A 14,975-nucleotide genomic window follows, 5' to 3' on the forward strand; every position below is an offset into this window, starting at 1 on the left:
TTTTGCTTTTGTTCTTTCTAAAAAGCATTAAAAGGCAGTCTCATCTATGTGCTTGGTAGATGAAGTTAACTTCCCAGGAAGGGTACAGGTTAGAAACAGAAAAAGTAGATCCAACTTTTACATAAAAATGTGCCAAGAGGAGCTTGGGAAAAAAAAATAATCTGTTTTGGCAGCTTTATGTCGAGCTCTTTTGTTAAGCCATGAAAACTTAGAAAATCAAACTACTCCTTTATACAGCCACAAGTGTTCATTTGCAACAGGCAAACTATAAAAAGCCTGCAAAACTTGTCAGCAAAAACGAAGCCATATTACAAGAAAACATTGCTTGTGATTTCAGGAATTAATTTGTCATAAAGAAGGGACAGAAAAGTGGTTGTTCTCCATGGCATCATCTTCCCTCTCAGCTTTTGGGCACAGACAACCCCCAGCATATCATCATCCTGAATTCTGCTTCGTACCAACAACCAATCCATCATCTTTCACAGGCGGTCCTGAGAGAAACCTGTGATTTTTGATGGAGGCAATTGGATGAACGAGTTGACTGTGCTGAAGTCACAGCAGCGCCAGAGTAACGTGGGCTCAGTTTACTGTGCTCAGGGGACAGCCCAGAGAAAACAGCACAGCATTTAGTCCAGCCTGGATTGCTGCATCCCTCAGGTGAGGCTCATCCTGTCCCTGCCCTGCCCTCCGTGGTGCAGTGGCGGGGCTCCTGCCAGCCCCACTGACCTCTGCCTCTGCTTCCACTGCAGCAAACACACACCTTTCAGGAAGGGGATAACAATTCAGGAAGACAGACCATATGTGCATTCCTTGGCTTTCTGAAAGTGTCATAAAACTCAGGTGACTTGGTGGCAAACTAATGAACTGAATTAACTAAACTGAACTAACTATGCTGCCTACAGCAAACGTGCTGCAGGCAGATCAGCCCACGGGAAAGCCTTTTATCCTCTTACAGGTTGATTTTATGGAAGATATCACTTTGCCCTCAGCCACAGCATCCTCTGGTGGGAGCTCAACAAACCTTGAAACCAAAGACCTGCTCCATCTGCAGACAGGAACGACCCACTCCAGCAGGAACCTGCCTGGCACCTTGGGCCTTTGCTGCCTCTGCCTGGCAGACTAACAAGGGGAAACAGAAAACGGGATTTTGAGAGAGAAAGGATTTTGCAGATTGTTAAACCTGACCGCTTGGTACCTAACTGTTTTTCTTCATCTGTCTTGAACTTCACCCTAGTCTGCCACTTCAAGCAGACCCAGGACAAGCACATAAATAGTCAGCCCTGCCAGGATGGCTGGGCATGCACCGGCACAGAATTTCTGTTCTCTGCAATTTCAAGCCAATGGGGAAGAAAAAAATCCACAAATCTCTCTCCTAAAAGTGAGACTCTGAACTCTACCACAGCCGTATGAAACGTTGTTTTGCATTTTGTCCTAAGTACAATAATATAATTATACTGCACCCTAAGGCAATAACTTCATTTCTGCCTTTTTAAATTTCTTCACATTTCTGTTACACTGTTCTCAAGGTCACCCGGTTTCTCTTGTATGCTACACCAGACTGATGAGGACTCTCAGCTCTGCACCATTAGCATATTCCTACTTTTTGTGCCAAGGATAATAATGAAAAATATTAAATATGGCCTTTCCCAGAACATACATCATCCTGTGAGAATGTTTCAACAAAGATCATCTAGTCTAAAATGACTTTGTTTTCTAGTGACTGCATTATTAGATCAAAATACCCCCCATTTTTAAACACAAGGATCTCCTTTAGGTGTGCTGTGAAGAAGCAGCATCCATGCTGTCAAGAACACAGGCAGGTAGCATCATCACAGGGCCAGGACATGGATTTTACTGCTCTCTTGTCACTAACACTCTAATTCCATGCAACAATACAATTTCCCTCCCTCCTCCACTCCTACCTCCACCAGCAGCAGAATAACTCGGGAAAGGAAGCCCATGTGGAGAGCTGCTCTGAGCTCCCACTCCCCCAGTCACTCTGGTTTTACATGGGCTTCACAGCTGCACTTTGCAATAAAGTACAATACACTGGGGAATGCTTTTGTGTACTGTGCATCTGACTTCCCTGTAGTCATAAAATGAAAGCACATGCGTTTATGCCCAATAAAACTAAACCAAAAAGTATTCTTACTCGTGGATTATTTTCGTTTAGTCCACAGCCTCTCAGACATTTTCAGCTGCACAGAAGCACCATGGCTGTATGCATGACAAAAACAAGTACCAGAAGGTTAAACAGAACTTGTCTGAGGTTATTTGTAACTGTAGCATTTCATACTGGTCTACATGCTGCAATACTCCTTTCTGAGGATGCTGGAATGCCTCAGTCCCAGCCGAATTTGGTGTTAGTAATTTCAGTTTTGTTTCTATGTCATTTGTAGGAAATGTTACTCATGTCACGAGCAAACCAAAACCCTCATTAACTTTAAACGGTGGAAACTCGTCCCCTGCCCCCGCCTGGAACCTCGCCCGGCGCGTCCGTCAGTGCCGCGGGTCTCCCCCGCCCCGGCCCGACTCTGGCACCATGCAGGGGCAGCGCTGCGGCCCCTCCGCCCCGTCTCACCGCTGCCACGGCACACCCGGGACGGGGAACAGCGGCGGGACCGGGCACGGCCGGCGAGCGAGGTGGAACCGGGCAGTGCAGGGGCAGCGAGGTGGAGCCGGGCAGCTCGGGGCAGCGAGATGGAGCCAGGCAGTTCGGGGGCAGCGAGATGGAGCCGGGCAGTTCGGGGTAGCGAGATGGAGCCGGGCAGTTCGGGGGCAGCGAGATGGAGCCGGGCAGTTCGGGGTAGCGAGATGGAGCCGGGCAGTTCGGGGCAGCGAGATGGAGCCGGGCAGTTCGGGGTAGCGAGATGGAGCCGGGCAGTTCGGGGGCAGCGAGATGGAGCCGGGCAGTTCGGGGTAGCGAGATGGAGCCGGGCAGTTCGGGGTAGCGAGATGGAGCCGGGCAGTTCGGGGCAGCGCACCGCGGACGAACCGCGCTGCGCACCGGGCCCGCCAGGGGGCGCCGCCGGGGAGCGGCGGCGGGCGAGGCCGGGCCGGGCCGGAGGGCGCGGGGGGCGGCGGGGCCCGGCCCGTGGCCGGCGCTGCCCGCGGCTCGGCCCTGTTCTGCTCCGCCGAAATGAGCCTCCCGAAAGCAGCGACCCGAACTGCCCCGGCGGGGTTGCAGCGGTGCCGCACTGAGCCGGGAGAGCGCCCGCACCGGCCCTCGCAAACGCCTCGGGCTGGTTTATGTCCGCTCGAGAAACTCCTCTGCCAAGGCGGGCTCGGCAGCACCGGGGACAGCGAGCGCTCCGGCACCCGCTGAGCCGCTGCCTCCTGGGGACGGGAGCCCCGGCTTATTTTACCGAGGGCACCTCTCCGCTGCGAGAGCATCGCCTGCCGGGTGCGGCTCCGGCGGCGCCAGGGCTCGCGTAGCGGACGGTGCCGTGGCCCCGGAGGCTGCCCGGCCGCTGCGACGTCCCCGAGGGTCACGGGCTCTGCCGCCAGAACGGGGATTGCTTAAGGGTTAGGGAGCGCTTGGAACCGGAGCAGCCTGGCAGCGCCTGGGACCCGGCGGCATCGGGGAGAGGGAGCAGCGGGGCGGGAGGTGACTGCCGGGGGCGCGGAGCCGGAGATACCGGGCGATGCCTGCCCGCGGCTTCCTCCTTCGGTGCCACACCGCATGGGAAGACCAGATACAAAAGCAGATTTATCACGCCGGGAGGTCTGCAGAGATAAACCCCACGTATTTCCACTTGGAAAAAAGTGGTATGAAATTTCGGGAAAGTCAATGAACAGGACAAATGCAAGAAGCGTCACTGATGACAGATACAAATTGCCAACCGGCCTCCGAGCGCGCCTTTAGACGGGGCGGGAGGCTTTGGCTCTGCCCCCGGGACCAGCACGCCGAGCGGACCGGGGTCCCGGGGCTGCGGCCCCCGCAGGGCCACCGGCCGCCGAGGTCCAGAGGCCGCCGGGGTTGACGCGCGTCGGGTGTCTGCGCGCTCCCGGCTGCGGCCAAAGCTGAGAAACCTCCTGCGGGAGCGGGGCGGCGGCGACACACAAACACAGGCACTTTCGGGTGTCCCAGGGGAACAGGAGGCAGGCGGGCACTGCGCTCCGCCACCTCGCTCCGCTACCGGCGGCGAGCAAGCCCGTCGGGGCGGCCGGGGGTCGATGTCGCCCGGCCGCAGCACGGACGGCGGAGGCCGCGCTCTTACCTCGTTCCATCGGTCCCGCCAAGGCAGCGGCGTCCCTACTTGGCCCCTCCTCGGTGAGCGGCTGCCGGCTGTCTGGATCAGCGCCCGGCCCTCGCCCGGGCGGGGGTGGAGGCGTCCCTCCCGTGAGCCGAGCCGAGCCGGTCAGCGCTGCGGGGCCCCCATTCAAGGCGCAACACCTGCGGGCTCGGCGGGCGGAGGCGCCGCTGGCCCGAAGCACCGCACGGGTGCGGGCAGGGCGGCTGGACGCGGGCGAACCCGGCGGTCTGTGCGGGCAGGCGGAGACCGAGCCGAGCCGCGGGCTGGCGGCGCGCCGGCCCCTGCCCGCTCGGGAGGGGCTGTCACCAGTCTCCGGGAGGGCCCGCGGCCCTCCGGGAGGGTCCGTCAGCCCCGCCGGGGCCGCCTCCAGCAGCTTCCAACGGCGCCGTGAGCCGGAGCCGCGCCGGGGGCGGAGGGAGCAGGTGGCATCGCCACCCCCTTCCCAACGCACGCAGGCGGCGCGGAAACGAGCCTGGACACAGCTAATGGGGCTCTACCGGGAACCCGATACACTGTGAGTGCTCCCTGCGCTGCTGCTGTTTGCAACAGACGGAGGGAAAAACAATGAAGTCGTTTATCAAACCTTCTTTAGCGCAGCGTCGTTTTTAATCTCACGTTTGTACGCCAAGTTATTTACAAAGATGCGCAAAACAAGACGCACGGACTGTTACATCCCGTAATTCCAGCGGCTGAAAACAAAGACCATTGACTGAGCCCGAATAATTACTTCCCAAACTTACACTGACATTATGGTTACAGGTTAAACGAAACCCTGTTCACCTGTAAACGATTCTGATGACAGACATAACCACATCCAAAGGACCACGCGTTTGAATAATTGTTCTGATATGATCAAGTCCAGTCTTGTTTAATTTGTGAACATTTGGAAAAGTTTTAACTCCCCGCTTGTTGGTGTTTTCCTTGGTTAACAACGCATCAGACTTGTAGGAGAAAGCAGTTTTAAGGCGGAGAACGTGCTATAAGCCCCGTTTCCAGAATTATTTTCTATAAAACTCTCAAATCCGAATTCTTCTTTTCTTGACAATTAATCATGCTTTCGATTACGAATATCTGTGGTCATTTTATTCGCGCGAACGAGCTTCGTTCCGCTATGATGTAACAGCAGTTTTTCTTCCTTTAAAAACCTTCGTCGCGTCTCGGAGTGAGGGAGGGAGGGAAGCCCTCTCCGAGGCCAGTGGGTTTCAGAACAGGCAACAAAGTTGAACAAACCAATTATTCCCAGGGCACAAGACCATTTCTTAGAACTGCTTTAAACGTGGACTCTTATGCGAGGGAACGGCCGCCCCGCAGCTGAAGACGGAGCCGATTACGCGACAGAACAGCGATCGAGCCGGGCATTCCCGCGCAGCGCCTCCCGCCCAGTGCCGCGGGGCAGCGCAGCCGCCGGACCCCGCCCCGAGCGGCGCTCGGCCGGCCCCGCGGCCGCTGCCCGGAGCCGCTCCGTGCTCAGAGCCGGGTGCCGCCGCCCGGTGCCGCGGGGCCGGGGGTGTCCCCGGGGTCCCCTCGGGGGTCCCGTCGGGCGCGGCCCCGCCACGTGCGGCCCCGCGCGCTCGCCCGGCCCGGCCGTGACGTGTCTGGGTGGGGGCGCGCGCCGCCCTCCGATTGGGCGGTGGCGGCGGCGCGGGGCGGCGGCCGCCCAATGGGCGCGGGGCGCGCAGGTGCCCGCGCGGTTATCTGCGCGCGGGGAGGGCGCGGAGCGTGCCCGCCGCCGCCGGACACGCGGCCGGGGCCACGCGCGGAGCCGCCGGTCCCGCACCCCCTCCCGCCGGATCGCGCGCGGAGCGCAGGGCCCGCAGCCCGCCCGGGGCGCGCCGCCGCGGGGGCTCTTCCTCCCGGGACTCCCGCGGTGCCCCTACTCGGCTTTCGCCGCTTTCCAGCCTGGACGTTGGCGGAGCGCGCCGCCGAGCCGCGGCCGGGGAAGCGCCGGAGTTTTCCTGCTCCCAGCAAACTTCGGTACTTGCTGAGATCCTGCGAGCGGCGAGGAGCCCGTCCCGCCCGCGGCCACGCTCCCGCGGCGCGGGGCTCCAGCGGAGCGGCCGCGGCGCGGTTGGGAGGGAGCCGCGCTCGCTGATGCCCGCAGATGTTAGCGGTGGGGCAGATGGATGCTAATCGCCAGAGTGCGTTCGTCCTCAGCAGTGCGCCGCTGGCCGCGCTGCACAACATGGCCGAGATGAAGACCTCCCTCTTCCCCTACGCCCTGCAGAACCCCTCCGGCTTCAAGGCGCCGGCCCTGGGCGGACTCAACACGCAGCTCCCCTTGGGGACACCGCACGGAATAAGCGACATCCTGGGGCGGCCCGTGGGCAGCGCCAGCAACCTGCTGGGTGGGCTGCCCCGCATCAACGGGCTGGCGGCCTCGGCCGGGATGTACTTCAGCCCCGCCGCCGTCTCCCGCTACCCGAAACCCCTGGCGGAGCTGCCGGGGCGGCCGCCCATTTTCTGGCCGGGAGTGGTGCAAGGCTCTCCCTGGAGAGACCCCCGGCTCGCCTGTCCCGGTAAGTGCAGCCGGTTCTGTCGGGGTGCGGGGAGCAGGTGGCCTGGGGTGCGGAGCCGGGGCGGCCCCAAGCCGTGGGCGGGCGGGCGCGGTGGACGGGGCGGGCGACCCGGCGAGGCAGCGGGCGCGGTGCTCGGCAGGAAGGCCCGGTGCCGGTCGCTCGGCCCCCGCGGCCCCCGGTGTGTCCCGCACCGAGCCCCGCTCTAGGGCCGGCGGACACCCGAAGCGGCCGCTCCCCTGCAGCGCCAGGCGGGGCCCGGTTCTGGGCCGGGAGCGGTGCAGAGCCCGTCCCTGACGCAGCTCTTTCTCCTTCGGTTTTAGCTCAGACAGGGATGGTTTTGGACAAGGACGGCAAGAAGAAACACTCTCGACCGACTTTCTCTGGGCAGCAGATATTTGCATTAGAGAAAACCTTCGAACAGACGAAATACTTGGCAGGACCGGAGCGCGCTCGGCTCGCCTACTCCCTGGGGATGACCGAGAGCCAGGTGAAGGTAGGTCCGTCCCGCGGACTCCCCCCTCTCCCGCTCCCTGCCGCGGCCGCTTTCTGCTGTCTGGGTAATTGGCAGTGACCACGAACACTACGCAACAGTACAGGGATTTTTTTTAAAGTCCTTTAGAATTTAAATTATATTTCGGTAGTGGATAGATTTTAGGCCAATTTTTAGAGCTCTCTTTGCTGCAGACGATTTAATGTAGACAGACATATTTTAAAAAGCTCACCCCAACAACAACCAAAAAAAAAAAAAGCTCCTCGCAGGTAATTGCTTTCGACAGGTCACTTTTCCAGGAGAATCGTGTCCGCTGGCACAACTTTACCTTATGTAACCCCGCAAATTTTTTAGCAAAGCCTGCATGCACATCTGAGCGTTGGGGTGCATCGGGAGCCAAAAATAGTTATTTTTCTGCCCATCGTATCCTGTTTCCAAATTAACAACTGCTCTGCAAAGCTGCTGCTTTTACCGCCGCACAGTTCCGTCTGGGGACGGCCCCGCAGAGCTGGGCAGGTGTCCCCAGCGGGGCGTCCCCTCCCCGGAGCTGCTCGGGGCCCCGCCACCCCCTGCCCCAGGGGGACGGGACGGGACGGGACAGAACGGGACGGCCGCGGGCGGGGGCGGGCGCGGCGGCGGGGCCGAGGCCGTTCCTAAGCCGTGCCCGCTGCCGGTGCCCAGGTGTGGTTCCAGAACAGACGGACCAAGTGGCGGAAGAGACACGCGGCGGAGATGGCCTCGGCGAAGAAGAAGCACGACTCGGAGACGGAGAAGCTGAAGGAGAGCTCGGACAATGAGGACGATGACGAATACAACAAGCCCCTGGACCCCAACTCAGATGACGAAAAAATCACAAGGCTATTGAAAAAGCACAAATCCACGAACCTGTCCCTTGTCAGCCCCTGCAGCACCAGCTCGGACACCTTGTGAGGGCAGGAGGCCGATGGCCGCGATGGGGCGAGTGTAGCTGGGTGTTTGAAGTGGTGTGTTGTACAGCCTGAGATGTATGTGAAATGTATATATATTTTTTACAGAATAAGTTATGAAATTATTTTCTTTCTCATCGATGTAAATTTCAGAGAAATTTTTCCGACTTTTTGGGTTTTATTTGTGTCCCTTTAAGATTCCTACTCTTTCCTTTAGCCTTCCTGCTGGTCTCCTGCACCTAACAATCAGGTTTTGTTACGTTTTCTATGGGTCTCCAAATCCAAGCTCAGCCACGTTGTATATAGCAAATTTCAGATTTCGTGATGTATATTTCTAGTGTAAAAACGGCAGTTTTCTTTCACTCCTTGTCCCTCAGTGTTTTGGCGGTTTCATTTCTCCTGCCTCCGGATTTTATGCTTAATAATACCAAAAACCAAAACAACGCCCAAAAAAAAAGCACGAGAGAAAAATGGACACTTGATTTTACATTGGGATCAAATAATGTCTCCACACGTGTTGGAAGGACTTTGTATAAATCAATAAATTATTTAACAAGCTTCTTTTTTAGCGACTTTCTTCCCGCATTTCTCGTTCTCAGTCCTGGCCCTGCTGCTCTTGGGGGCCCGGGGACCGCGATGCTCCTGTAGAGTGCCCATAGCCCCCGGGCCGGGCGCTGCTCCGCGGGGGAAAAGGAGCTGCTGCGGTCGGGCTGGCGGGCTGAGCCGGGAGTGCCCTGGGCCCGCTGGCCACTGCTGGGGGCCGCGGTCCCTGCCACACGGGAACCCGCCCCGGAGAGTGGGTCGCTGCCACACGGGAATCCGCCCCGGCTGAAAGTGCAGCCCGAACCTGCCGGGAGCGCCGGTCCGTGGGTCCCAGAGCGTGGCGGCGGGCGGGGGATGGGGTCTGCTCCGGGGAGGAGAGGTAGAGGCCGGGACACGTCCCTCGGTGCTGCCCGGGCACCGGCCGCTGCAAAGACCCGAACTCGTTGAGATCCGCGGCGGAGGCCTGTGAGCTCCTCCGCCCTCCCGCCGCTTCCCGCCAGGATCCCGGGACGTGCCCGTGGGCCCCGGTCCAGCACCTGCGGGCGCGCCCGTGCCCGAACCGGCCGCCGAGGCTCCGCGTTTGTCCCCTCTGCACACGCGAGGCTCGGTGGGCCTGAGCCGCCCGCGCCGTCAAGGTGCTTTTTTTGTTTTTGGTCTGTGAACGAGACGTTCTTTTCTTCCCGTGTCTCAGCTACGGCTTTGCAGTCCGAGCAAAGGCAGCGGCAGCACCGCGGGCGGCCCCGCTGCCCCTGCCCGGCAACCAGCGCAGGGACACGGACCCCGGCGCGGCGGGAGGGGGCCGTGACGGCTCCCAGGGCAGTTACGGGGCCCGGTCCCGCATCCGCCTCCCGCACAGCGGAGGGACGCGGCTCGGCCGCCCCTGTCCGCGCTCCCCAGGATGTGCCATCACCCCCCGCGCAGATGCCGCGCACGTCGAGGCACGACACGGGCCCGCGTCGGTGGGAAGGGGCTCGGAGCGGCGGGGCCTGGCCCGGTCCCCGCTCCGGCGCTGTTCGGGCGCCGCCGCTGGCGCTCCGCGCCCCTCCGGGCGGGCGTCGGGGCCTCCCCCGCGGAGCACCTCCGGTCCCGGTGCCGCCGCTCGCTGTGATTGATTCCCGTGCGCTCCTGCCGGGGCAGCTCCCGGGGAGGGCGGGGGGTCCCGCAGGTCCCTACGCAGTGACCGCGGCCGCGCTCGGTTGTTCCGCGCTTACGGAGGGAGTGAATCGAGTTTAGTGATTAATCTTCGCCCGGCTGTGAGCACGCTGAGCCCGGGCGCTGGACCGGGCTCCTGAGGGGAAATGGCTGGATAAAAACACCTGCGTTGGAGCCCAATCCTTCCCACCTGCCCCTTCCCGCAGTTGTTGAACGAAAGAGGCTCGGTGGTGGCCCCGCGTTACGGGACAAGGTGGCTCCGCTGGACCAGCAGCCCGGGGACGCGGCCCGTCGGCAGCGCCCGGCGAGGGGACTCGGCAGGACCCGGCCCGGGCCCGGGCCAGAGCCTGAGCCCGTCGCTTCTCCGCCCTCCCGGGGCTGCAGCGGCGTGTCCGCCGGGATCGGCCCGGCCCGGCTCCCCACGAGCCCCGGATACACCTCCGGGGCTGTTTAAATGCGAAAGCTGCGTTTCGAAACCGCAAGAGGTTCCGTTCGGGGCGCTCTCAGCAGCTCCTGCGCCCCCGGAGGGGTTCGGGCCCCGGACGGCCCCGCGGCTCCCGGCTCCGGCCTGTTCATCTGCACACGAGGCTTCGGTCCCAGCTGGAAAAGGCTGCGGAGTTTTTTTCTGAAACTTGAGGTAATCACGAAGTTTATGGTGGCACATTTCCTGACCTGCTGGGGACTGGCATCTCGTGAACAGCTCGTGAAGCTGCATCCCCTCCGTATGTCAGCGCTCCCACAGCAGATCCTCAGTGCCTTTCCCTCGGTTTGTATTGTGATTCGATTAACACCAGAACTGCATCCTATCATACAGGTTTTCATGTGAAAAATAACCTTGTTAATTGGCAGGAGATTAACAGGTATCTCACTAATAAGAAATGTGACAATCTAATAATTTCCCTGTAATCCCCAATGCCCAAATTAAAGGGGCAGACACAGCCGTGTTCACCATGATTAGTTTTATTGCTTGAGAACCAGAGTACTCATTTCTAAAGGCCTTCAAAGTTATCATGAGTTGAGTTTGCTTAAATAGAATTACTGTGTGGTTATAATGCAACATGGCACAATAACAATACAGAGCTGCAGACACCCTTTGGGCAACGATACTTGATATAAACCGGGTTGTGCTGTTGAGAAAACACTCTGCAAGCGGACATCAAATCATTTTCAGTGGTAGTGATTTATACCAAAATCAAGCATCAATCTAATGCCATCACGCAGTCCATGAACTCTGTAGTGTTCTAAATTAAATCAATAAAACATACATTTGTGTTTCATCAACAGACTCCCTAATCACCTTTTAATGTTGTATTTAGTGGTGGGAGAAAAATGTCTGTAACAAGACTATATTGTAGGCTGCACTGAGCTACTAACCAGGAAAATTTACAGTTGGGTTGTTGGTTTTTTTTTTCCTTTAACACTGTATAAATACAGTCTGTGTCCAATATAGTTGCTACTTGAAGCAGACTATATTTTTCTTCTCCCGTGTTGTTATTGTTTCAATATAGAATACTTGGCACCAAAAAACAGTAACAAAAGACGGACAAAAACAGTTTACAAAATTCTGGAAAGTTACACCCAAACCTAGCTAAGAACTTCACATTCAATCCTTAATATTACATAGAAAGAAGGGATTATAGGAGTAACAAAGTGAAACTGCTAATATATGTGCTATATAGTATGCTATATATCTGTATCCAGGATGGCATTGCTATATATTATTTATTATATAAATGTTGGTTGTCAATGTACACTTAACTAAACCTGCTAAGACTCCAACACTAACTGCTGATATGGCACTCTCAAGCATTCATATTGGAAAGTATATTTAGCGTAAGTTTGGTCAGGTTTATAAATTATTTATATATCTGTGTATATATACACATACATACATATATATACACACACATATATATGTATGTATAGAAAGCAGCTGCTGTGTGATTCAAAAACCATGTAACATGGCAGTATAGTAAATAAAATGAGAAAAAAATTATAAAAATGAAAAACAAAATACTAAAACTAAAACACAAACCATAAGCCTTGGTCAACAAAGAAAATACCATTTAAAACCATCAATATCTCTATCTATACAATCCAATGTACAAAACCCCAAAGTGGTAAAGATATATAATGTTAGGCATGATACCTTTAAAAGTTTATAATATGCTGAAATAGCTTTTCCACATTGACAAACACTTATTAAAAGTTGAAAGTCGTGAAATCTAAAATACATAACATCTCTGCTGTCTATTTAGAGTTTTGGCAACAGAACTGTGACATATATATAAAAAATAATTCCACATTTCTACTTGATGTCACATGAACATACAAGACAGTGAGGTATGTGAGGCTTCTCTCGAACAGAGTCCAGATGCTGAAGCATAGTGTACGATCAGCAGTCTAAAAATGTGGCACTCGGGACTGGATTGATCAATACAGCTGTTGGGATTATGGATTTCGGGTGCTGCCTTCCCTCCTACAGGGTGGTTTCACGGAAAATCTTCTCACTTCGTAGGCATCTTTTTCCTGTCGCAGAATTGGCATTTTTTTAAAAAGAAAGATAAACACAGGGGAAATGATGTAGAAAATATAAACGTAAAGGAAAAAGATGATATTTACCACCACATCACTGCACGACACAACACTTGTGCACATTTGCAATAGGTTTACCTGCCCCAGCAGCTATTCGAAAGGACAGGAACACAGGCTGCAGCAAGTTAGGGAAAAATAGAAGTTACACATTTGAAATAGACACTTTTTTTTTTTTTTTTTTACAGTCAGTAGCAAACACAACAAAATGGTGCAATAAGTTTTTGAATTAATCTATCTACAAAATGCACAAGGGAATTACATAATCTCCTCACAGATTTCTGCTCCCACTGAAATCTAAGGGACAATTTTCCACTGATTTCTGTGGGAAGAGAATCGGGTCCCACACACGTCTCCCTTCTGTCACAGAATCAGCTCCACTGGAAGTGCCATGCCACTTTGGTGACAAAGGAAACAAAAATTGCTGTTTCTGGAGTGGCTGCCCCGGTGCTGACACACTGAACTTTTCATTTACTGGGTAAGTTAGTAAACTTCTGTATTTTAAAACCTGATTGGGCTGATTCTGGACCAATGCCTTAAGTGCATTCTTCCTTAGAAGACAATGCTCTGTCTCACAAGAACTCTGCCCATGGAAGTAAACAGGGGTATGTATTTGTGAGTCTGGATTTATGTGTGCACACACACATGTAATTACCCACTATCCCTCTCTGCATTATCATTCAGAAGCCTCAGTGCTGATTTTAGATGAGCTTTCAGAGGTTTCCTCCTACTCCTCAACTGGCTTTTTTCTAAGAAAGTAAATACTCTGTTTTGAGGTATTTCTAACTTGGCTTTCCATCCAGTATTTTCAGCAGAGAAGATTGTAAATTTCAGGTATTTTTATTATTTTTAACATCAGGTATTTATGTAATTTTATGTCCTTTTCCTATATTCTTTTTATCAGTTGCTGCTTGAATATGGAACTACCAATATGTTCTTTTTCTAATAAGCACCTAGGCACCAACCTAATTGAAGCTAATATTTAGAAGCACCTCTGATAACCCAATGAAATTACTTTTGTTTTAGAACAGTTTTAAGTGCACAGATGGCTCTTCTTTGCTTGCACTGTATCCTGCTTTCATTCCTAGTGCCCATCATCCTGTTCTTTATTTGATTTCCATACAAGCAGCTACTCTGATACACTGGCTGATTTCAGTTGAATTCAACTTTGAAACATTTTCAAGGCATTACTTTAAAAATAGGGCAGAGATATAACCTATTTAAAATTAACAGAACCTAGTGCATACATTCTCCTTCCTAATAAAAACTTAGAAGATACAATACTAAAATGTTTAATTACCTTGTGATCCCCCATGCAGACATTTGGCCCAATGTGGTCATATATTACTATCTTCTCATCGTTTTCTGACTAGTTAAAAAAAATCAAAACACAACAAAATACTAGTCAGTCCAAGAATTCTCCAGATTACAGAAACAGAAAGAAACATAGAAATATTGTGCAAATAAGTCAAACCACTTTCTGAATGAGGTGATATTAACACATCTTTGCTTGGCTTCTCCAGAGAAAGTCCGTGCAAAATGAACTTTTATGCCCAGTCCTGCCTGCAGTAATTTTTGTGCAGTTTATGCAGCAATGTGTGCAGTTTGCCCTCAGAACAGAACTCCTGATCTCTCTGCACCTCCTCCCTGCGCTGCAGCCTTGGGAAATGTTCATGGCTGACGCCGGGCTGGGGGAGATGAGGGACTCCTTGGTAGCTGCATTCCAGGCTTCTGTTGCAAAATGCAGCTGGCACATTTGACCAGTCTGTTTTTAAGAACAACACACAATTTTCATTGAGTTAGGTGTGATAAATGTTGTTCTCTGAATTAAATGCAATCCACATTGCCTTATAAGAGCATTTGATTTCATCATATAGGGGATTTTAAATGTTCAGAGAGATGAATGATTATTTTCAGGTTATGAATATAATCTTTAACGTTAAATTTCTCTGAGATAAATTTCTTCATCTGAAAAAAAATCATTCAGTGATTTTAAGAAAATCAGCAAATGAAAGATGACATTTCTCCAGTCTCTATTATGAATTGCTTTCATTTTGTTCCATGTCGAACTTTACTCTCACACACCGACTTCTTCAGCATTTGTAGCTTAATGAACAATAAAATGTACTCATCTTTCTGCCGTTTGCAATGAACGTGATTTGGAGGGTCTGTTTTGAATCTCTAACACTGCACTCCAGGAATAAATACAAACACTTTGCCATACAAGACAATTTCTTATTATGCTAATTCTATAAGCTAATTAAGTCTACAATCTGCACACTCTCCAGTCTCTAATACAATCATAGATGCACTTTTAACTAGTTGGCAATACTAATTTATTTTGTATGAAACAGTCAAGACTTTCCCATCTGTAATCAGTCAAGTTTGACTGGGCAATAACTTTATATAAACAGTAGCATTTAGGACTATAAAGTTAAAACTGAATTATCTTTAATGCAGTAAGGAAGCTTAAGGTCAGATTTACTTTATAGCACGGTTG

General features: G+C 53.5%; 2 protein-coding genes across 4 annotated transcripts in view; one reads left to right on the forward strand and one right to left on the reverse strand.

Annotated features, from left to right (window-relative positions):
• Positions 1 to 6,103: 6,103 nt before the first annotated feature.
• Positions 6,104 to 8,749, forward strand: NKX6-2 (NK6 homeobox 2). The gene is made up of 3 exons (XM_064663451.1): positions 6,104 to 6,772; positions 7,093 to 7,265; positions 7,944 to 8,749. The coding sequence occupies exons 1-3, from the start codon at positions 6,358 to 6,360 to the stop codon at positions 8,190 to 8,192; spliced, it is 837 nt and encodes a 278-aa protein (XP_064519521.1). The 5' UTR covers positions 6,104 to 6,357; the 3' UTR covers positions 8,193 to 8,749.
• A 2,078-nt stretch (positions 8,750 to 10,827) lies between these two features.
• The window catches only part of INPP5A (inositol polyphosphate-5-phosphatase A), a 187,903-nt gene continuing 183,755 nt past the window's right edge, over positions 10,828 to 14,975 (reverse strand). Inside the window, exons 14-16 of one of the 3 annotated variants that reach the window (XM_064663455.1) lie at positions 13,776 to 13,844; positions 12,506 to 12,593; positions 10,828 to 12,412 (exon numbers count right to left, since the gene is read on the reverse strand). In XM_064663455.1, the coding sequence (XP_064519525.1) occupies positions 12,513 to 12,593; positions 13,776 to 13,844 (150 nt within the window). In that variant the 3' untranslated portion in view covers positions 10,828 to 12,412; positions 12,506 to 12,512. The remainder of the gene's footprint in view (positions 12,413 to 12,505; positions 12,594 to 13,775; positions 13,845 to 14,975) is intronic. The other 2 variants (XM_064663454.1, XM_064663456.1) reach the window with 2 other exon arrangements.

This window comes from Pseudopipra pipra, chromosome 8, assembly GCF_036250125.1.
Source record: "Pseudopipra pipra isolate bDixPip1 chromosome 8, bDixPip1.hap1, whole genome shotgun sequence".
Taxonomy (NCBI): domain Eukaryota; kingdom Metazoa; phylum Chordata; class Aves; order Passeriformes; family Pipridae; genus Pseudopipra; species Pseudopipra pipra.